This window comes from Hyla sarda, chromosome 2 (genome assembly GCF_029499605.1).
Source record: "Hyla sarda isolate aHylSar1 chromosome 2, aHylSar1.hap1, whole genome shotgun sequence".
Taxonomy (NCBI): domain Eukaryota; kingdom Metazoa; phylum Chordata; class Amphibia; order Anura; family Hylidae; genus Hyla; species Hyla sarda.
The window spans coordinates 511,108,546-511,133,629 of record NC_079190.1 but is presented as its reverse complement, the minus strand read 5'-3'; the positions used below and the strand labels follow the sequence as shown (position 1 = coordinate 511,133,629).

The 25,084-nt window shown below is 42.4% G+C and overlaps 1 protein-coding gene across 1 annotated transcript in view; it reads left to right on the top strand.

Annotated features, from left to right (window-relative positions):
* Window positions 1-25,084, top strand: part of GAP43 (growth associated protein 43) — a 95,745-nt gene that overhangs the window by 25,484 nt on the left and 45,177 nt on the right. The window contains exon 2 of the mRNA XM_056559917.1: window positions 5,097-5,622. Coding sequence (XP_056415892.1) covers window positions 5,097-5,622 — 526 coding nt within the window. The remainder of the gene's footprint in view (window positions 1-5,096; window positions 5,623-25,084) is intronic.

Here is a 25,084-nt window from a genome sequence, read left to right as displayed (position 1 = left end):
CGAGCCTATAGTAACATAGTAACATGGTTCATAAGGTTGAAAAAAAAAGGTCGACCCAGAGGTACGTAGGTACATCCTGGGTACAACGCTGCTTGGGCATGCTGGGAGTTGTAGTTTTACAACAGCTGGAGTCACACTTGTTGGGAAACACTGCCTTAGAGAAAGCAGCATAATAACACTATACACAATACACACATGAGGCTCTGTTTAGGGCGCCACACCGGTCCACAGGCTTTGTCTGGTAATGCAAATCAGGCTCCTTTAAAATAAATTGGCGCCAAGCTGCAATACCGTACACAACCTGTGGATAGCTGTGGCACTGTTTTTTTTTTTTTTTACAAGAAAACAGCCATCATTTTCTAATCCTGGTTTTACCAGCCAAGAATGTTTCCATTCACTGAGAGCTAGCAGAGATTTTGTAAAACACAAATGCTATTATTAGAGAGGATAGCCAGGGTTAGAAAGACAAAGCTGATTTCTTGTGTGTGGTATTACAGCTAAGTTCCATTTAAATGAATGGAGACAAGTTGTAATACCGCACAGGACAGGGGTGGCGCTGTTCTCGATAAAATTAATTTTGTTTATGTTCCTTTAAATGGGTACTCCGGTGCTATGAACATTTTGTTCAGATCACTCGAAACTGGAGGCTGTGATAATGACATCACAGCCATGCCCCCTACGCCCTCCATTCATGTCTATGGGAGGGGGCGTGTCTGCCGACACGCCCCCTCCCATAGTCATGAATGGAGGGGGTGTGGCATGATGTCACAAGGGTGTGTGTCCGTGACATCACTACCACTACCGCAAGAACCCGGCATTTGTTTAGAACATGGGGGGGGGGGCTGCGGGAGATCGCGACATCTTAGGGGATAAGGGGTAGGGGATAAGATGTCTAGCAGCGGAGTACCCCTTTAAAGGGGTATTACCGGTAAAAAAAAACAATGTTTTCCTCAGTCTGTCTCAGGAACTGTCCAGAATAAGAGCAAATCCCCATAGCAAACCTATCCTGCTCTGGACAGTTCCTGAAACAGACAGAGGTGTCAGCAGAGAGCACTGTTGTCAGACAGAAAAGTACAACTCAACTTCTGCAGCTGATAAGTACTGGAAGGGTTAAGATTTTTAAATAGAAGTAATTTACAAATCTGTTTAACTTTCTGGAGCCAGTTGATATGAAAAAAAAATGGTACCACTTTAAGCTGCAAAACTTTCAATCTTGATACAATGATTATTTCCCAGAATCCCCTTCCCCTATTAATGCGCAAATATGTGTCCCAGCTCCAGGATCCTATGGACTTACATACAATAAGACGATACCTGCTGCGCTTTATTTACATTACACGTAGATGTGTCGCTATCTTACACTAGACGGACTGTCTTAACCAACTCGCTTTCACCATCACAGCGCGCAGTGAGCGGTCCGGTATAGTCAATCCTCCGCAGGTGGCTTTGTGTCTCTCCATGGGGGGGCGCATTGATTATATTGAGCAGTGCCGGTTGCGTCGCAATTGCATAAGGAGCCGCTTTTGTTGGTTTCTTGGCTCCGGCGCTGCGGGTACAATACAGTTTCTTCCGTGTCGCCGTCGTACGGAGATTTAATATTTACTTTATGAATAGCGCCTCTTTGTAACACGTCTGACTCTTCCTTTCTCCGAGCCGCTTTTGTCCATTATTAGTTTGTAAAATATTTCGAGACGCACAATCCATGGCCAGGTCCCCGCGGCGTTAATGCTGCGCTCTGCCTGGAGGTTTTATTATTCTTCACCATTATTCTCCTTAATAGGGAAAAAAAGAGGAAAAAAAGGAGAAAGAAAAGGAAAAGGAGAGCTTAAAGGGGTACTCCGGTGGAAAACATTTTTTTTTTAAATCAACTGGTGCCAGAAAGTTAAACAGATATGTAAATTACTTCTATAAAAAAATATTTACCCTTCCAGTACTTTTTAGCAGCTGTATACTACAGAGGAAATTATTTTCTTTTTTTAATTTCTTTTTTGTCTTGTCCACAGTGCTCTCTGCTGACACCTCTGTCCATGTCAGGAACTGTCCAGAGCAGCATAGGTTTGCAATGGGGATTTTCTCCTGCTCTGGACAGTTCCTGATACGGGCATCAGGTGTCAGCAGAGAGCACTGTGGACAAGACAAAAAAAGAAATTCAAAAAGAAAAGAATTTCCTCTGTAGCATACAGCTGCTAAAAAGTACTGGAAGGATATAGATTTTTTAATGGAAGTCATTTACAAATCTGTTTAACTTTCTGGCACCAGTTGAATTAAAAAAAAAAAAAAGTTTTCCACCGGAGTACCACCAGGGTACACTTCTGGTAGACATCTTTGGATAGGGGATAAGATGTCTGATCTTGGGGGTCCCGCTGCTGGAGCAACCCCCCCCCCCCCCCCCGATCTCCCGCAGAACTCAACATTCTAAACAAACGCTGGGTTCCTGCAGCAGTGGTCGTGCCATGCCCTCGTGATGTCCCCCCCCCCCCCCCCATTCCTGTCTATGGGAGGGGGCGTGTCAGCCGACACCCCCCCCTCCCATAGAAATAAATGGAGGGGTCGTGGTGTGAGTCACGATCGCGGCCTCCTGCTCCTAGAGTTCTGAACAAAATGGACCAAAGTACCCCTTTAAATTCCTCCAGGTCTCATAAGGGTCACAATGGATTATTAAGAAAAAAAACATAAATAAATAAAACACGTCTGCTTTCTGCTGGTATTACTGATGAGCTGCAATCCCTAATGCAACCTATGGAAAGGTGTGGCGCTGTTTCAGGAAGAAAGCATCCACACATTTCTTAACCAGTAGTATCCATTTTAATTATAAAAAATAAATCCAAAGTAAATGCATTCTTCATGAGTCATAAATGATAAATTTATATGAACTAAGATTACATATATATATATATATATATATATATATATATATATGTATATATATATATATATATATATATATAGTGTCTTCATTACCTCCCCACAGTCGGGAGTCTGTATACCTGTAGTTGAGGATAGGAGAGGTAGGGAGGGAGGAGGGGGATGCAGCTGCAGTGTCCCTGCTCCAGGCTCTGTGTGAGACTTGTGCTGTGAGAGGGGAGAAGGAGCAGCTGTTCAGAAACAAGATGGCGCCAATAATTGTGGGAGGAGCAGGAAGACGGGATGCAATCATCTCAATAAACATTAAATTCATGTAAATAATCAGTCCAGCAGAATTGGTCACAGTGACGGTCATGTGTCTGCAGCCGACCCATTGCCACCTGCTGTGTTCATGTTTCCATAGTGGTGTCCCCATAGTAGGCCACATGAATGGTCATTGGTCACACCTGGAAGAAGCATCTTGGAGTCTTGGGGACTGTTGGCACTGGAAGATATGAGAATTGGTCTTAGAAATAATGGTGGCCATATTGGTCTTCAGTGGTGACCATATTGTTCTTTAATGGTGATCGTATTGCTCTTCAATGGTGGTCGTATTGGTCTTCAGTGGTGACCGTATTGGTCTTCAATGGTGACCATATTGGTCTTCAATGGTGGCCATATTGGTCTTCACTGGTGACCATATTGGTCTTTAATGGTGGCCATATTGGTCTTCAGTGGTGATCATATTGTTCTTTAATGGTAATCGTATTGCTCTTCAATGGTGGTCGTATTGGTCTTCAATGGTGGTCGTATTGGTCTGGAATGGTGGCCATATTGGTCTTCAATGGTGGCCGTATTGGTCTTCAGTGGTGACCGTATCGGTCTTCAATGGTGACCATATTGGTCTTCAATGGTGGCCATATTGGTCTTCAGTGGTGACCATATTGGTCTTTAATGGTTGTCATATTGGTCTTTAATGGTGGCCATATTGGTCTTCAGTAGTGACCATATAGGTCTTTAAAGGGGTACTCCGGTGAACTTATTATTTTTTATTTAACTGGAGCCCTGTGGTCAGACAAAAAATAAATAAAAAAAGAAAAGAACTTCCTGTGCAGCATACAGCAGCTTATAAGTACTGAAAGATTTAAGATTTTTAAATAGAAATCATTTAAAAATCTGTTTAACTTTCTGGCACCAATTGATTAAAAAAATGTTTTTCACCAGAATACTCCTTTAATGGTGACCATATTGGTCTTCAGTGGTGACCATATAGGTCTTTAATGGTGGCCATATTGGTCTTCAGTAGTGACCATATAGGTCTTTAATGATGGCCATATTGGTCTTCAGTGGTGACCATATAGGTCTTTAATGGTGGCCATATTGGTCTTCAGTAGTGACCATATAGGTCTTTAATGATGGCCATATTGGTTTTCTGTGGTGACCACTATATAGGTCTTTAATGGTGGCCATATTGGTCTTCAGTGGTGACCACTATATAGGTCTTTAATGATGGCCATATATTGGTCTTCAGTGGTGACCATATAGGTCTTTAATGGTGGCCATATTGGTCTTCAGTGGTGGCCAAATAGGTCTTTAATGGTGGCCATATTGGTCTTCAGTGGTGACCATATAGGTCTTTAATGATGGCCATATTGGTCTTCAGAGGTGACCATATCGGTCTTTAATGGTGGCCATACTGGTCTTCAGTGGTGACCATATTGGTCTTTAATGGTGGCCATATTGGTCTTCTCCTTAATGGTTTAACAACTGGAAAGTTGCCAAAACTTGAAGCTCCTGAGCCCCAAGGACCCCCAAGTACAATAGACCATTTTATACTGGTTTAGGTCTCCTCCCCGGTGGGACTACAGCTTCTGCAGCTTAAGCCCCTGTTTACTGTATATTTTAGGTAGACATCAGTGTATCATTGTAGGGTCTGGGCCCTTTCTGTGTAGTTTTTGAAATGTTTACGTCTCTTTTAAGCAGATCATGACATGTGTATGAGCGTTTGCAATCACTAGGCTGAGATATCTTTAGTCTTGTGGCGTTTAGTAAACCACCGGAGAGCGCGAGGATCGGGGGGGCTCATGAATGATTCATACCACTTTGTACCGAAATGTCGTTTATTACAATTTAACAGTCACAAAAATTCCCAGAGGGTCAAAAAATTTTTATTTCTTGTGAAACAAGAAGCTGATTTTTTTTCTTTGTAACAAGGCAGATTCATGAAATTTTCTTCTTTCTTCTTCCAAAAGGTGGAAAAAAACGAGGATGGCGACCAAAAAATCGAACAAGATGCAAATAAGCCAGAGGACAAAGCCCATAAAGCAGCCACCAAAATCCAGGCCAGCTTCCGTGGACATATAATCCGGAAAAAACTGAAGGGCGACAAGAAGGGAGATGAGAACACTGGAGAACCCGTGGAGAACCACAAAGAAGACGCCAAGGAGGATGCCGAAAAGACAGACAACGACGTCCCAAAAACGGTGGAACCCACCAGTGATGGACCTTTGTCTGAAGACGATAAGAAAAAGGCCGATAGTTCCTCGGAAGATAAAAAGCAAGAGGCGGGATCTGAGGAAGGCGCCAAAAACACGGAAAAATCCCCATCGGAGGAGAAGCAAATGAAGTCAGAGGCAAAGGGCACAAGCGACTCCTCGGGTCAGGACCAAGCAAAGGATGAGCCCAAAAAAGCCGATGTGCCTGCCGCCAGTCCAGAAGCCGCCCCGGCAAAAGAACAACCCACAGGGGACAGCAGTCAAGATGACGGCAAGAAAGGAGGTAAGGGGAAGTGGTTGCTAAGCAACCGGCACATTTTTGTAACAATTTTCTTTGGAGACACATGGTGTATCATGTGATGGCCTTCAGCCAGTCATAAGCTATGATATGGATCATGTGACAACCCGATGACTCCTAAAAATAGGAACAGGACATTAAAGGGGTAATCCAGGAAAAACTTTTTTTTATATATCAACTGGCTCCAGAAAGTTAAACAGATTTCTAAATTACTTCTATTAAAAAATCTTAATCCTTTCAGTACTTATGAGCTTCTGAAGTTAAGGTTGTTCTTTTCTGTCTAAGTGCTCTCTGATGACACCTGTCTCGGGAACCGCCCAGTTTGCTATGGGGATTTGCTTCTAAACTGGGCGGTTGCCGAGACATCATCAGAGAGCACTTAGACAGAAAAGAACAACTCAACTTCAGAAGCTCATACGTACTGAAAGGATTAAGATTGTTTAATAGAAGTAATTTACAAATCTGTTTTACTTTCTGGAGCCAGTTGATATATATATATATATATATATATATATATATATATATAAAAGTTTTTTCCTGGAATACCCCTTTAAGGATATTAACAGGACTCCTTAGAAGAGTCACAATCTTAAAGGGGTATTTCGGCTTTATACATCTTACCCCCTAGTGATGTCACACCACGCCCCCTCCATTCATGTCTATGGGAGGGGGCGTCTCGCCCCCTCCCATAGACATGAATGGACGGGGCGTGACGTCACTAGGGTGTGTGGCCCGTGACGTCACGTCTCGGCCTCGGAGGCAGTGCCCTCCACAGAATGCCGAGGGCTGCACCAAGATTGAGGGGGTCCCCAGCGGCAGGACCCCTGCGATCATACATCTTATCCCTTAGCCTTTGTATAGGGGATAAGCCGTACCAAGCCAGAATACCCCTTTAACCACATGATCATTTTCACAGCTGCCGATTGGCTGAGAGAACTCATTCATACCTCCCAATATTCCGATCCTCTTTTGTGGAACCTTTGAAGCCCCACCCATAATGGCCCACAAAACTGCACTTGTATAAACCTTACACCATTTAAGTTCCATTTCACTGGACAGTCCTAGGTCACGTGATCCTGTGCTTTTCAGCCCCTCCTATTTGACTCTTTAGAGGAGACTCTTTAGGGGACTGGTGGTTAGAATTTAAGGAGCCCTCCAGGATTATTTTTTCTTATACAGTGCAGCATAGGCTATAGTTGGAGGAAAATGTAAAGGTTCTTGTGTATTCCTCGTGCTTACCTGTTTTATCTGATGTGGCAGGCTTGAGTTTTCAGCCATACTGGATGCAATTCCATCACTGAAATGATTTCCTAACGCTGCCTACATTTCCCATGAATCCTCTGGCTTTGCAGAGAGAGGGTGTGGAGTCCTATCAATTTTACAAGAATAAATAAATAAATTGACGGACATTTGATACAATTCGGGTTCTGTGAATTTTTTATTTTCTTTTAGTTTTTCTCATTAGGCCAAGTCAAGGCCGTATAAATATGATCCGGGTAATAAACCAAACCATGTGTCCGGTGAGGTTGGGAGACATTGTAGGGCTTTGTGCAGATTTAATGCAGTGTGCGTCTCCTGTAGGTCACGGTCCTCGCTGGCCATGTCGCGCTCTCAGCAGGATCGGAGATCTCCGGACCCGTTCGTCTTCTAATTAATAGCGCGTTGGCTTCTCCGCTGTTCCTGCCAAATTAGAATGTGATTGGCCTCTCCCCAGTGTCTGGCAGCGCTGATGTCAGGAATAACACTGAAGATCTATCATGTGGTTCAGATAATAATGGGGATGAGGTTTTAGAAAAGTAAGAAAATGGCCTCAAAAACATCAATAAATGACCAATCACATAATTCATCTCATCTCTTACAATGGGTGTCATGTCTAGTGTTGCTCACGAATATTCGCAATTCGAATATTCATCACAAATATCGCATATTCGCGAATATTACGAATTTCGCGATTAAAATTCGCTATTACGAATATTCGTCTTTTTTTCAAACTGCTTTAAAACTGAGCACATTGTAGGGATCTCCTTCGACTGATAAATGCAATGGTTGTATCATTAAAGACCCAGGGAGGAGACTGTGAGGCGAAAGGTTTATGCATTACGAATATTCGTGGAAATTTCGCCCTACTTATGCCTGTGAGCCAATGAAAGTTCTGCAAGCTGTCAGAGCTTAGCAACGTCCCTAGCAACGTCACTCGCATGATGTTATAGCGCGCATGCGCAGATGAGTGAAATCTTGCTATTAATTTCGCATTCGCAATAGCAATTCAAAAAAACGTCACAAATATAACGAATATTCGAATTTCACGAATATGGGACGAATATTCGTCCTCATATTCGCGAAATATCACAAATTCGAAAATGGCATATGCCGCTCATCACTAGTCATGTCTACAGCAGATCAGGAATGATAGAGATAGATAGATAGATAGATAGATAGAGATAGATAGATAGATATGAGATAGATAGATAGATATGAAGTAGATAGATAGATAGATAGATAGATAGATATGAGATAGATATGAGATAGATAGATATGAGATAGATAGATTAGATAGATAGAAAGGAGATAGATAGATACATATGAGATAGATAGATAGATAGATAGATAGATAGATATGAGATAGATAGATAGATATGAGATAGATAGATAGATAGATAGATATGAGATAGATAGATTAGATAGATATGAGATAGATAGATTAGATGATAAATAGATAGATATATTAGATAGATAGATATTTGATAGATAGATAGATATGAGATAGATAAATAGATTAGATAGATATGAGATAGATAGATAGATAGATATGAGATAGATAGATAGATAGATAGATAGATATGAGATAGATAGATAGATATGAGATAGATAGATAGATAGATAGATTAGATAAATAGATTTTCCTCCATTCTTCCCCAGTTCTCTGTCTGTCCTGATGATTTCCTTCTTGTATTTCTCAGATGTGGTTTGTGGCTGGAGGAGAATAATGACCTGATTCTCTGGCACCAGACGAGGCCGTAGTATACGTCAGCTCCATGAGCAGATATACAGAGCAGTCAGTATGCTGGGGGCTGTATTTATATACTGAAGGATCCTCTGAACTGATCTGGTGTAATCTAAAGCGACCATTCAGTCTTTTATCATACACAGAGACAACAGTGACTGTCTGGGCATGCTGGGAGTTGTAGTTTAGCAACAGCTGGAGACACACTGGTTGGGAAACACTAATATTTATGGCCAATTGTGCCATAATAATAATAATAGCGCATTGTGTAGGTTCTTCATGGGTTGGCCATTGGCAGAGAAGTATCATTTCAGCCAATCAGAATTCTCATTTCTGCTCATCATCAGTCACATGACACAGGACATGACATCACTGTATAAATCACTGCAGTGCGCTTCCATGTTCAGCCTGGAGCGTGGTGCGGTGCGTTCAGAGCACAGTCAGTTCTATGTATGATCATTCCTGGAGAACTGTAAGTCCCAGCAGGCAGCCAGAAACTAACTTATTAGGCACATGTAAAACAGTGAATAGTTAACTTGTGTGGAGGTATAGTCTGACTTTGCAGAAAAACTATTGGGGAACTACTCCTTAAGCAATTCCAAAATGTATTGTTCAAGCGGCTCCTAGGGGGCGGGGCTGCTTAACTTTTTTATTTTATTTATTTTTTTATTTTAGTAATATTTTTCCCCGCAGGAGGATTCTATTTAATTGCAGAATTTTTCTCCCATCCCCCTCCCGCTGCTCCAGCAGGCGCAATTCTTCTGCCATTTGCTTCCCACCGCAGACGGGAATTCTCGCTTTTCGCCCCGCTATTTATTGTTAACATCTTAATATATGGCAGTTGTTACAAATAATTTCCAGCTCCTAATATACCTCCTGGTGATTTCTAAATGGATTCCATCACTTAATGGATCGCGAACAACATGAACCCCCCGCCGCCGCCACCGTGTTTATCATAGAATATTGTGCGCAGGTTATAGTGATACATTGTATCCAGGATGAGAACCGATACATTGTCAGCAGTTTAGAGATTGTTACATTGGATTCTTCTCACCGAACTCCACATTTATTAAGTTATAATTAATAAACAGGAAATAAATGAACAGTTTATGGCCGGAGGGGAAAACAGTAATTATTAGTTAATTAAAAACAGTAAATATAACAGGGCAGAGGCTATAATATAAGATAGATAGATATGAGATAGATAGATAGATAGATAGATAGATATGAGAGAGATAGATAGATATGAGAGAGATAGATAGATAGATATGAGATAGATAGATAGATAGATAGATAGATAGATAGATATGAGATAGATAGATAGAGAGATATGAGATAGAGAGATATGAGATAGATAGATATGAGATAGATAGATATGAGATAGATAGATAGATATGAGATAGATATGAGATAGATATATAGATATGAGATAGATAGATATGAGATAGATAGATATGAGATAGATAGATATGAGATAGATAGATATGAGATAGATAGATATGAGATAGATAGATATGAGATAGATAGATAGATATGAGATAAATAGAGAGATATGAGATAGATAGAGAGATATGAGATAGATAGATAGATAGATAGATAGATAGATATGAGATAGATAGATATGAGATAGATAGATAGATAGATAGATAGATAGATAGATAGATAGATATGAGATAGATAGATAGAGAGATATGAGATAGAGAGATATGAGATAGATAGATATGAGATAGATAGATATGAGATAGATAGATAGATATGAGATAGATATGAGATAGATATATAGATATGAGATAGATAGATATGAGATAGATAGATATGAGATAGATAGATATGAGATAGATAGATATGAGATAGATAGATATGAGATAGATAGATAGATAGATAGATATGAGATAGATAGATAGATAGATATGAGATAGATAGATAGATAGATAGATAGATATGAGATAGATAGATAGATAGATAGATACACTCCAAGTAGAGCAGCACTCCAAAAATCAGAAAAATGGAGATAAGGTGCAAGCTGTATGGGAGCCCGGGTTAGAGGATCCACTTCACATAAATTTCCAAGAAGCAGCAGCACACAAGCGAAAATCGTGTCAAAAGGTGAAGGTTTATTCCATCAAACCAGTGAACAGAGTTGCGAGCAACGTTTCTGTGACCTCACAGGTCACAGATAACGGTGACGTGAGGTCACAGAAACGTTGCTCGCAACTCTGTTCACTGGTTTGATGGAATAAACCTTCACCTTTTGACACGATTTTCGCTTGTGTGCTGCTGCTTCTTGGAAATTTAGATAGATAGATAGATAGATATGAGATAGATAGATAGATAGATAGATATGAGATAGATAGATAGATAGATATGAGATAGATAGATATGAGATAGATAGATATGAGATAGATAGATAGATAGATATGAGATAGATAGATAGATAGATAGATAGATATGAGATAGATAGATATGAGATAGATAGATAGATATGAGATAAATAGAGAGATATGAGATAGATAGAGAGATATGAGATAGATAGATAGATAGATAGATAGATATGAGATAGATAGATATGAGATAGATAGATAGATATGAGATAGATAGATAGATATGAGATAGATAGATAGATAGATATGAGATAGATAGATATGAGATAGATAGATAGATATGAGATAGATAGATATGAGATAGATAGATATGAGATAGACAGATAGATATGAGAGAGATAGATAGATAGATAGATATGAGATAGATAGATAGATATGAGATAGATAGATAGATATGAGATAGATAGATAGATAGATATGAGATAGATAGATATGAGATAGATAGATAGATATGAGATAGATAGATATGAGATAGATAGATATGAGATAGATAGATATGAGATAGATAGATATGAGATAGATAGATAGATAGATATGAGATAGATAGAGAAAGAGAAACAGCACTCCCTTGAGCTCAATATCCGTGGGTGCAGGCAGAACCAGACCTTGGTCAGGGGTCCCAATTCACAGAAAGTTCATGTAAATCCGCAGCACACAGGTCCAATATGGTGAAAAAGAAAAAACTTTATTCCATCATGTGAATGTCATACAGCGACGTTTCTGCGGCTCTCCCAGCCTCTCTGAAACTACACATTTCCGGCGCATATGCGCCGTAGAATCCCTCCACGCTGCTTTACATATACATAGCGGTGAGTGGGGATTCCCTTATAGTCTGCAAGTATTGATTTGAATTGTTTTTAATACACGTGCACATATGTTCTGAGACTATAATCAGAACCTTATTAAGGATATAGTAGAACGGTGAATATTGTAGGTGAAGATTATATATGGTTATAATGAGCACGTGTTTATGTATACTATGGATTGTATGATGTATACCTTACTTTGTGTATTTTATGTTTTTCACTGATTTTTTTGTAATTGACTTTGTAATTGTTGCCATTATAAAATGGGTGATTTGTAACACTTGTATGAGCTTGAGAAAGGCTGGGAGAGCCGGCCGAAATGTCGCTGTATGACAGTCACATGATGGAATAAAGTTTTTTCTTTTTCACCATATTGGACCTGTGTGCTGCGGATTTATATGAACTTTCAGATAGATAAATAGATACAAGATAGATAGATAGATGGATATGAGATAAATGTAACACTTCCAAGGCATGCACATCTTTTTAAAGGGGTGATATCATGATGGTCAGAGTAGGTGATTTGATAGGGGTAACATTTGTTATGTTTGTTAAAATAAGGATGGGGGATAAAATGGGGCCCTGTGGCTCCTGGCACTGCCCCTAGCTCATGTGTATGGGTGACATATATTAAAGTAAGCCCATACAGGGGCAAATATTGAAGGCATCAGAGGTATACACCAGGAAATCTGTATACTGCAAACACAGTGTGATCAGACCTTGTGCTGAGACCTCCACTGATCAGAGCATAGGAGCACAGTGTATATTTTGGAAAGAAGTTTAGTGACATTGTAGGAAGCCATGAATTGAGTAGTAGAAGGAGCAGTAAGAACAGCAGTACAGAGTATAGTGATATAGTAGGAGGGCAGGATGTGTCCCAGCAGTACAGAGTATAGTGATATAGTAGTAGGGCAGGAAGTGTCCCAGCAGCACAGAGTATAGAAACATAGTAGAAGGGCAGGAAGTGTCCCAGCAGCACAGAGTATAGTGATATAGTAGGAGGGCATGATGTGTCCCAGCAGCACAGAGTATAGTGATATAGTAGGAGGGCATGATGTGTCCCAGCAGTACAGAGTATAGTGATATAGTAGGAGGGCAGGAAGTGTCCCAGCAGCACAGAGTATAGAAACATAGTAGAAGGGCAGGAAGTTTCCCAACAGCACAGAGCATAGTGATATTGTAGGAGGACAAGACGTGTCCCAGCAGCACAGAGTATAGTGATATAGTAGGGGGGCAGGATGTGTCTCAGCAACACAGAGTATAGTTATATAGTAGGAGGGAAGGAAGTGTCCCAGCAGCACAGAGTATAGTGATATAGTAGGAGGGCAGGAAGTGTCCCAGCAGCACAGAGTATAGTGATATAGTAGGAGGGCAGGATGTGTCCCAGCAGCACAGAGTATAGCAATATAGTAGGAGGGCAGGAAGTGTCCCAACAGCACAGAGCATTGTGATATCGTAGAAGGACAAGACGTGTCCCAGCAGCACAGAGTATAATGATATAGTAGGAAGGCAGGACATGTCCCAGCAGCACAGAGTATAGTGATATAGGAGGAGGCAGGACGTGTCCCAGCAGTACAGAGTATAGTGATATAGTAGGAGGACAAGACGCGTCCCAGCAGCACAGAGCATAGTAATATAGTAGGAGGGCAGAAAGTGTCCCAGCAGCACAAAGTATAGTAATATACTAGGAGGGCAGGAAGTGTCCCAGCAGCACAGAGTATAGTGATATAGTAGGAGGGCAGGATGTGTCCTAGCAGCACAGAGTATAGTAATATAGTAGGAGGGCACGAAGTGTCCCAACAGCACAGAGCACAGTGATATAGTAGGAGGACAATACGTGTCCCAGCAGCACAGAGTATAGTGATATAGTAGGAAGGCAGGACATGTCCCAGCAGCACAGAGTATAGTGATATAGGAGGAGGCAGGATGTGTCCCAGTAGCATAGAGTATAGTGATATAGTAGGAGGGCAGGGTGTGTCCCAGCAGCACAGAGTATAGTGATATAGTAGGAGGGCAGGAAGTGTCCCAGCAGCACAAAGTATAGTGATATAGTAGGAGGGCAGGACGTGTCCCAGCAGCACAGAGTATAGTGATAAAGTAGGAGGGCAGGATGAGTCCCAGCAGCACAGAGTATAGTGATATAGTAGGAGGGCAGGATGAGTCCCAGCAGCAAAGAGTATAGTGATATAGTAGGAGAGCAGGACGTGTCCCAGCAGCACAGAGTGTATGATATAGTAGGAGGGCAGGGCGTGTCCCAGCAGCACAAAGTATAGTGATATAGTAGGAGGGCAGGACGTGTCCCAGCAGCACAGAGTATAGTGATATAGTAGGAGGGCAGGATGAGTCCCAGCAGCAAAGAGTATAGTGATATAGTAGGAGAGCAGGATGTGTCCCAGCAGCACAGAGTGTATGATATAGTAGGAGGGCAGGGCGTGTCCCAGCAGCACAAAGTATAGTGATATAGTAGGAGGGCAGGATGTGTCCCAGCAGCACAGAGTATAGTGATATAGTAGGAGGGCATGATGAGTCCCAGCAGCACAGAGTATAGTGATATAGTAGGAGAGCAGGATGAGTCCAAGCAGCAAAGAGTATAGTGATATAGTAGGAGGGCAGGACGTGTCCCAGCAGCACAGAGTGTATGATATAGTAGGAGAGCAGGACGTGTCCCAGCAGCACAGAGTATAGTGATATAGTAGGAGGGCAGGGCGTGTCCCAGCAGTACAGAGTGTAGTGATAAAGTAGGAGGGCAGGATGTGTCCCAGCAGCACAGTGTATTTTCTGGACTATTCAGTGAGTGTCCTGTGATATCTAGATGCCTGCTCTTCTTCCTAGGAAGTATTGGGCCTCTGGGTAAATATTCGGGCCCCACTTCACCCCCGGTTCAGATCTCTTGTTCATTTCCTCATGCAGAATGGATGCCATTTATTTTTAATAGCACACAATAATTTTGGCGTTTATAGCGGATCCTCCGAGACGCTTCACTATTTTCATCAATGGCAAAATATGGAAGCGAGTGTGTCGGGGATGAGCCGATAACAGTTCGCGGAGCCATTAGTCAGTGACAGCGCCAGTAATTAGAGTTATTTTTACATGCGCAGCGCAGTCAGCGGTGACGACTATTGTCTCATCAGAGACGAAGCACAAGTAGGTGATTGTACATTACAACCTGAGAATACAATTATGGATATGTGATTCAGAAGAACCACCCGCTGGGCTACAGGGGGCGCTCAAGGGCTGGATCTGATTTGTTTGGTCAAGGGGATCCTACTGTGGGAGAATCCCCTCCGACCCCTTCTGATCAACATCCATATAATACCCCTCATCTCATCATCAAAAATAATACTTCCATCAACATTAACAGTGTCCACATAGTGCCCCCAAAATACCTGTCAAAGACGAAATACTCATCGTCCTCCAACATCTATAGTGCCCCCCAAAATAACTCTGACAAAGCAGAAATCCTCATAGTGTTCCCAATGTATTTAGTGCCCACATAGTGCTCTCCCAAATGTGACAAAGCAGGAGTTCACCGCAGTGCCCATAAAAATAATGGTGCCCAAATCGAGGACCCCAAATAACTATAACAAATGAGAAATCCTAATAGTGTCCCCAATGCCAACAGTGCCTACATAGTACCCCAAAAATAAATGTGCCAAAGAAAAAGCCCCTATAGTGCCCCCAACATCATAGTACCCAAAGAGTTCCCCAAAATAACTGTCCCAAAGAAAAAAGTCCCCATAGTACCCCGAAGTTATTATTGCCTTCAACATAATTGTACAAAAACAGAAGTCTCCATAGAGCCCCAAAAATTAATGCTGTCTACATAGAGGTTCCCAAATAGCTGTTCCATGGGAGAGGTCCCACATAACACCCCTCAGAGCTTCAGATGATGTCCAGCTCAGCTCTGTGATGTTTGGACAGGAAGATGTGACAACGGGGGCAGTGAGGGAGCGCGGGAGGTAAGTATGCGCACTTTTACTGCTTTAACACCTTGGCAGTGTTTCCCAGCCAGTGGCCTCCAGCTGTTGGAAAAATTTTGTTATGCAGCAGAAATTGACATGATACGGATTTCTAAATCTGCAGAACACGACGGCTTCCTCCTGGAACGTCTCCACGGAACGTGCATGAGATGTATTAAAGAAGCACTCCGGGTTTGGTTTTTGCTCATATCATGCACATTCACCATTACTAGTCCTATACCGCCATCTGTTTTATCACGGCATAGGTGCATCCATATGTTTTATTACCAAAAATAGTAGAAAAAAAGAGAATTGCACTTACCTGTGAATGTCCGATAATCCGTGAAACTTCGGCCAATTAGATCATCTCGGTGCAATGGCAGGGAGTAGCGGACGGCATACAGCCGCCGGACGGCGGCTGTATGCCGTCCGCTACTCCATGCCATTGCACCGAGATGATCTAATTGGCCGAAGTTTCACGGATTATCGGACATTCACAGGTGAGTGCAATTCTCTTTTTCTACTATTTTTGGACCCCAATTTTTGTTTCATAGAATTTGCACCCCCGTAGTCCTCTCTATATTCAGAACCCCCTATACCGGTTGGATACAATTCTGTCTTGGATGCCTTAATGTCTATCCCGCCACAGTGCCAGCCCTAGCTTTCTCAGCCTAATATGTTTTATTACTGTAACTGGGTCATGTAATCACCAGTCTGACACTCTACACAAAATTACAGCGTTAAATGTAGCAGAAGGAAGTGGTCAGTCCTGGGTCAGCTGACTTCATGTAAACTACAGGATGACATCATCACCTTTCAAATCCGATCTGCTCCCTCCCCTTACTATCTGTATACTGCTACTATGTCTGTGATATCAGGATATATAGTAGTTATACACCTCCCCTCCAGCTCTATCTGTATACTGCTGCTATCTCTATGGGATCAGTATATAGTAGTTTTACCCCTCTCCTCCAGCTCTATCTGTATACTGCTGCTATATCCATGGGATTTGGATATATAGTAGTTATACACCTCCCCTCCAGTTCTATCTGTATACTGCTGCTATTTCTATAAGATCAGAATATATAGTAGTTATACACCTCCCCTACAGCTCTATCTTTATACTGCTGCTATCTCTATGGGATCAGGATATATAGTAGTTATGCACCTCCCCTCCAGCTCTATCTGTATACTGCTACTGTTATCTTTATGTAATCAGGATGTATAGCAGTTATACACCCCCCATCTAGCTCTATCTATATACTGCTGCTATCTCTATGGGATCAGTATATAGTAGTTTTACCCCTCTCCTCCAGCTATATCTGTATACTGCTGCTATATCTATGGGATTAGGATATATAGTAGTTATACACCTCCCCTCCAGCTCTATCTGTATACTGCTGCTATCTCTATAAGATCAGAATATATGGCAGTTTTACCTGTGTGGCTACAATGTGTTCACACATTGAGTTTTTTACAGGTTTTTTTTCTGTTTGTGCTATATTTTTCCCCAAATTTAGCTATTTTACTGTAATTTTGTAGATAATGGTAAAAATGATGATGATTATTATTATCATTACTGTGATTTTGGAAATTGTAGCAAAAGCAGCCAAAATGCTGTAAAAGTTAAATGTGTGAACACGGCCTAAAGAAGTCAAATCTTTAAAAACACCTCAGTTGTGATTATAGATCGAATTCATTTAACATCATGGCAGTTTTTCTATAAAAATGCATTTTGAATAAGAAAAAGCATCAAAACTGCACCTAATGTGAACTGATCCCAACCCACATATGAGTCTAATCAGTCTCACCCACTTGCCTTGTACTGTACTAAGCTCTGTGGATTTTTCCTCCAGCTCTGCAGTAAATCCGCTCATGTGAATCCCCCCTAATGGTTCTTGGCGGAGTGTTCCTTTAAGAGCAGCTGATTTATTGACCCCAGAACTGATACAATCACCTGGATAGATCTCTGCGCTGGATCTCGTGTCCAGTCAATTCTCTATCTGTGATTAACACGTTGGGGCCGACATCTCCTCAATGCTCCGACGTGCGGGTCCCTAAACTCATTATCTGGCGGTAATTACCACAACGATGAAGTTATCCCACCTCTACCGAACATACGTGACAACTCAGCAACTTCCTACCACAATGCATTAGGAAAAAGATTTTCTGACGTTTACATAAATTATGAAAGCTTTCCAAAATATATTGTGCCTTATTTCCTCATCATTTTTAAGATTTCTACTTGCTGTCAGTGAATGAAAACACTTTTCTATATTCATTCTTGGTAAACTTATTCATAGCTAGTCCTGCTCTAAGCTGAGAAGTGGAGACAATTGTATCCAGTCTAGACAATGCTCTGTGAGCTAAACATCCTGGACTCCAGACTGATACATTGTACATATCTAGTCCTGCTCTAAGCTGAGAAGTGGAGACAATTGTGTTCAGCCTAAACAATGCTCTGTGAGCTAAACATCCTGGACTCCAGACTGATACATTGTACATATCTAGTCCTGCTCTCAGCTGAGAAGTGGAGACAATTGTATCCAGTCTAGACAATGCTCTGTGAGCTAAACATCCTGGACTCCAGACTGATACATTGTACATATCTAGTCCTGCTCTAAGCTGAGAAGTGGAGACAATTGTGTTCAGCCTAAACAATGCTCTGTGAGCTAAACATCCTGGACTCCAGACTGATACATTGTACATATCTAGTCCTGCTCTCAGCTGAGAAGTGGAGACAATTGTATCCAGTCTAGACAATGCTCTGTGAGCTAAATATCCTGGACTCCAGACTGATACATTGTACATAGCTAGTCCTGCTCTCAGCTGAGAAGTATATACAATTGTATCCAGTCTAGACAATGCTCTGTGAGCTAAACATCCTGGACTCTAGACTGATACATTGTACATAGCTAGTCCTGCTCTCAGCTGAGAAGTGATACAATTGTATCCAGTCTAGACAATGCTCTGGGAGCTAAACATCCTGGACTCCAGACTGATACATTGTACATAGCTAGTCCTGCTCTCAGCTGAGAAGCGATACAATTGTATCCAGTCTACACAATGCTCTGTGAGCTAAACATCCTGGACTCCAGACTGATACATTGTACATAGCTAGTCCTGCTCTCAGCTGAGAAGTGATACAATTGTATCCAGTCTAGACAATGCTCTGTGAGCTAAACATCCTGGACTCCAGACTGATACATTGTACATAGCTAGTCCTGCTCTCAGCTGAGAAGTGATACAATTGTATCCAGTCTAGACAATGCTCTGTGAGCTAAACATCCTGGACTCCAGACTGATACATTGTACATAGCTAGTCCTGCTCTCAGCTGAGAAGTGATATAATTGTATCCAGTCTAGACAATGCTCTGTGAGCTAAACATCCTGGACCCCAGACTGATACATTGTACATAGCTAGTCCTGCTCTCAGCTGAGAAGTATATACAATTGTATCCAGTCTAGACAATGCTCTGTGAGCTAAACACCCTGGACTCCAGACTGATACATTGTACATAGCTAGTCCTGATCTCAGCTGAGAAGTATATACAATTGTATCCAGTCTAGACAATGCTCTGTGAGCTAAACAGCCCGGACTCCAGACTGATACATTGTACATAGCTAGTCCTGCTCTCCGGGGAGAAGTGATACAATTGTATCCAGTCTAGACAATGCTCTGTGAGCTAAACATCCTGGACTCCAGACTGATACATTGTACATAGCTAGTCCTGCTCTCAGCTGAGAAGTGATACAATTGTATCCAGTCTAGACAATGCTCTGCACATCAGTAGCCTTACGAATGTCTAAGCCAGTTTGCTTCAGTATATCAGTCTGGGGGGCTTAGCTCTTAGAGCACTTTGCAAGAACGTATACAACTCTATCTACTTCTCTAGCAGTATATGGAATTGCCACCTGTGAATGTTTAATGCAGTGTTTTCCAAACATTGTTTCTCCAGTTGTTGCAAAACTACAACTCCCAGCATGCCTGGACAGCCCTTGGCTGTCCAGGCATGCTGGGAATTGTAGCTTTGCAACATCTGGAGGCACACCGTTTGGAAAACACTGATTTAATGAGTGTGCTCTGTATGGGATTAATAACAGGATATATTTTTACAAATCCAGTGATCATATTTATTTATTTTATTTATGTATTATTTATATTGTGATTGCTTATGAACATTGTTGAAGTGTTACTGACCTTAAAGGGGTACTCCGGTGAAAAGCTTTTTTTTTTTTTTTTTTTTTTTTTAATCAACTGGTGTCAGAAAGTTAAACAGATTTGTAAATGACTTCTGTTAAAAAATCTTAATCCTTCCTGTACTTATTAGCTGCTGAATACTACAGCGGAAATTCTTTTCTTTTTGAAACACAGAGCTCTCTGCTTACATCATGAGCACAGTGCTCTCTGCTGACATCTCTGTCCATTTTAGGAACTGTCCAGAACAGAATATGTTTACTATGGGGATTTCCTTTTACCCTGGACAGTTCCTAAAATGGACAGAGATGTCAGCAGAGAGCACTGTGCTTGTGATGTCAGCAGAGAGCTCTGTGTTTCAAACGGAAAATAATTTCCACTGTAGTATTCAGCATCTAATAAGTACAGGAAGGATTAAGATTTTTTAATAGAAGTAATTTGCAAATCTGTTTAACTTTCTGGCACCAGTTGATTTAAAAAAAAAAAAATAATAATTTTTCACCGGAGTACCCCTTTAACTGGACATTGTCATTAACTTTTTTTTTTATATATGTGTTGTAGTACTTATGTACTACAACACATCTCTAATATACATCCATTTTTTTTTTTTAAATACATTATTTTATATTTGAAAACCGGCCACTAGGGGTCTCCCTCCTAGTAGCCGGCTGCAGCCTGCCGTGACGTCACTACTGAATTTGTACAGATCCTGGCCAGACAATCGGTCCCAATTCAGTCAGTCTGCGCTCGCTCCCTGCCTGTCAATCAGACAGGCGGGAGCAAGCACTGTGAACGCTGGGGCTGCGCACATTGGCTCACTGGCCCCACAGAATATCACTGAGGGTCTCAGTAATGAAAATTAGAGCATTTAAGAATTTAGACATATCTGCATGGGATGACAGTAACACTTTCACTTTTAATATTATTATTATTATTTTTTAACTTTTATTCAACTTTTTCACTTTAGTTTTAATTTCAAAAGGTTGCAATAAAGTAGTAGTATTGCGGACCCAGGGGTCTTCATCTGAACTGCTCAGAACCCCAAATCTGTAAGTGGGGGAAGCTGATCAGGTGACAAAGGGGGCACAATCATCTCAAACACCACACAATGGAAATGCTGATACAGCCAGGATCAAAGTTATTTCAAATCCTGCCCCCCCCCCCCCCCATCCCCAGTTGCTGTTGTCAGCTGTAGTAAAGAACCGGCACTGTCCACACATAGAGTGGACTCAGAACCTGGTCCCCATGACTAGAGTTCACCAAGCCAAGCTCCTTGAACCTGGATTTGATCCAAACTTGGGGGGCTTTGTGGCTCTTCAAACTTGCGAACATTTCCAGCTGACAGCCACAGGGACAGCTCAGCCCGGCAAGGAGGGAGTTGATTGGCGCAGCTTAATTGGTGCTAGTTAACTCCTTGCATTATACAGTTATACCTTGCATCTCGTTGCTGGTCCGGGCCTCTCCTTGAGTCGCTCGGGCCCCTTGTAGCGCCATCACTAGAGGTGGGGCTACACAAGAAGAGGTCATGTCCAAGGAAAGTCCACCTCAGACCCTCCACAATCCAAACACTTTCCAAATGTTCGGCAAAATTGCTGAACTCTACCTCTGACATGTGTTTCAAATGTCACGGGGTAGATAACGGGGTTCCTCACTTTGAAAAATCCCTTTTGTGTTGAGAGGGTTACCAAACAATAATGAGGGGGTCTGACTACTAGGATCCAAAATCACCCACTCTAATTTTTGCGAGAACTGTGAACAGTGCCCCAGCAGGATATATGAAGTATTACAATTTCTTTTATTGCAATCAATGGGCTGTCCCCGTAAAGTATGGATGTGCCAGGTCCTCCAGAGTGAGAGACTCTTCTCTATATGTACAGTGACCCCCCCCCCCCCCCGACCTCCGATGGCCCCGACATACGATCATTTCAGCATATGATCACTCTCAGAGTCCATCGCATGGTGAAGGCAGCATCAACATACGATGCTTTTGTATGTCGGGGACATTGCATAAACGGCTATCCGGCAGCGCAGACTGCTTCAGCTGCCCCCGGATAGACGTTTACGGTGCCCCGTGTGCTCCGCTGACGATCACTTACCTGTCCTTGGGGCTCCGGCGCGTCCTCTTCGGGATCCCTGCATCGTTGGCGCTCTCCATCGTCATCATCACGTCGCTGCGCACGCCGTCCCGTCATCCAATAGGAGCGGCGTGCGTAGCGACGTGATAGCGGCGACGGAGAGCGAGGATGCCGGGGAAGCAGAGGCCTTGCCGGAGCGTCGGGGACACCCGGGGACGCGGCGACAGCGATGGAAGGCGACATCCAGGGCAGCGGTGACGAGCGGTGATGGTCCGGAGCGGCGGGGACACGTGAGTATAACCTCCAATACCAGTGGTCTTCAACCTGCGGACCTCCAGATGTTGCAAAACTACAACTCCCAGCATGCCCGGACAGCCGTTGGCTGTCCGGGCATGCTGGGTGTTGTAGTTTTGCAACATCTGGAGGTCCGCAGGTTGTAGACCACTGTCCTATACTTTACATTGCACGGATCCCTCAACATACGATGGTTTCAACAAACGATGGTCCATTTGGAACGGATTACCATCGTATGTTGAGGGACCACTGTATCCGTGTCTTGTATCCGATCCAAACCCTCTTCCCCATCACCATGTCACGTCCAGAATCAGACCGTCCTCCTCCTCTCTGTCTTCTCTTCCTCGGTTTCCTCTGAGATCCCCCCCACCCCCCACCCTTTTATCCTATAAGATTTGGCTGTTACATCTTGCGTTTCGCACATCTCCTGATGGAATTGACTTCTCCGCGCGGCTCCGATCTTAAACCTTTCATTTACTGCGGCTCTTGTCAGCGCGGCTGATAAATTGCTTTTGCGAGTGGGACATATCTGGAGACAAACTTGTCAACAGATCATACCCGACTGTCAGCATAAAGAATACAGGAGACTGCAAGAAGAAACAACAAGGAAACAAAGAAATGATCAGCACTTACCAGACCGTAGAAAATACACTTTCTGCCAGTCATACCAATGAGTTACAGGAGAAGATTCTGCCGGCCTGCAGCTGCCACTAGGGGGAGCTCAATGCAGACAGATCATTGTGATCGGAAGCATTAGGAAATCATTTCAGTGATGGAATTGCAATCAGTATGGCTGAAAATCCCATGCCTGCCACATCAGCTAAAACAGGTAAGCACAAGGCATACACAAGAACCTCTATATTATTCTCTATGCTGCTCCATACAGCCTATGCTGCGTTCAGCTGTATGGTTCTATCTATGGCACTATGTGGAAACTATATAATGTGGTACTGGATACAATTGTATCACTTCTCAGCGGAGAGCAGGACTAGCTATGTACAATGTATTAGTCTGGAGTCCAGGATGTTTAGCTCACAGAGCATTGTCTAGACTGGATACAATTGTATCACTTCTCAGCTGAGAGCAGGACTAGCTATGTACAATGTATCAGTCTGGAGTCTGTGCTGTTTAGCTCACAGAGCATTGTCTAGACTGGATACAATTGTATCACTTCTCAGCTGAGAGCAGGACTAGCTATGTACAATGTATCAGTCAGGAGTCCAGGATGTTTAGCTCACAGAGCATTGTCTAGACTGGATACAATTGTATCACTTCTCAGCTGAGAGCAGGACTAGATATGTCCAATGTATCAGTCTGGAGTCCAGGATGTTTAGCTCACAGAGCATTGTCTAGACTGGATAAAATTGTATCTCTTCTCAGCTGAGAGCAGGACGAGCTATGTACAATGTATCAGTCTGGAGTCCAGGATGTTTAGCTCACAGAGCATTGTCTAGACTGGATACAATTGTATCACTTCTCAGCTGAGAGCAGGACTAGCTATGTACAATGTATCAGTCTGGAGTCCAGGATGTTTAGCTCACAGAGCATTGTCTAGACTGGATACAATTGTATCACTTCTCAGCTGAGAGCAGGACTAGCTATGTACAATGTATCAGTCTGGAGTCCAGGATTTTTAGCTCACAGAGCATTGTCTAGACTGGATACAATTGTATCACTTCTCAGCGGAGAGCAGGACTAGCTATGTAAAATGTATCAGTCTGGAGTCCAGGATGTTTAGCTAACAGAGCATTGTCTAGACTGGATACAATTGTATCACTTCTCAGCTGAGAGCAGAACTAGCTATGTACAATGTATCAGTCTGGAGTCCGGGCTGTTTAGCTCACAGAGCATTGTCTAGACTGGATACAATTGTATCACTTCTCAGCTGAGGGCAGGACTAGCTATGTACAATGTATCAGTCTGGAGTCCGGGATGTTTAGCTCACAGAGCATTGTCTAGACTGGATACAATTGTATCACTTCTCAGCTGAGAGCAGGACTAGCTATGTACAATGTATCAGTCTGGAGTCCAGGATGTTTAGCTCACAGAGCATTGTCTAGACTGGATACAATTGTATCTCTTCTCAGCTGAGAGCAGGACGAGCTATGTACAATGTATCAGTCTGTAGTCCAGGATGTTTAGCTCACAGAGCATTGTCTAGACTGGATACAATTGTATATACTTCTCAGCTGAGGGCAGGACTAGCTATGTACAATGTATCAGTCTGGAGTCCGGAATGTTTAGCTCACAGAGCATTGTCTAGACTGGATGCAATTGTATCACTTCTCAGCTGAGAGCAGGACTAGCTATGTACAATGTATCAGTCTGGAGTCCAGGATGTTTAGCTCACAGAGCATTGTCTAGACTGGATACAATTGTATCACTTCTCAGCTGAGAGCAGAACTAGCTATGTACAATGTATCAGTCTGGAGTCCAGGATGTTTAGCTCACAGAGCATTGTCTAGACTGGATACAATTGTATCACTTCTCAGCTGAGAGCAGGACTAGCTATGTACAATGTATCAGTCTGGAGTCCAGGATGTTTAGCTCACAGAGCATTGTTTAGACTGGATACAATTGTATCACTTCTCAGCTGAGAGCAGGACTAGCTATGTACAATGTATCAGTCTGGAGTCCAGGATGTTTAGCTCACAGAGCATTGTCTAGACTGGATACAATTGTATCACTTCTCAGCTGAGAGCAGGACTAGCTATGTACAATGTATCAGTC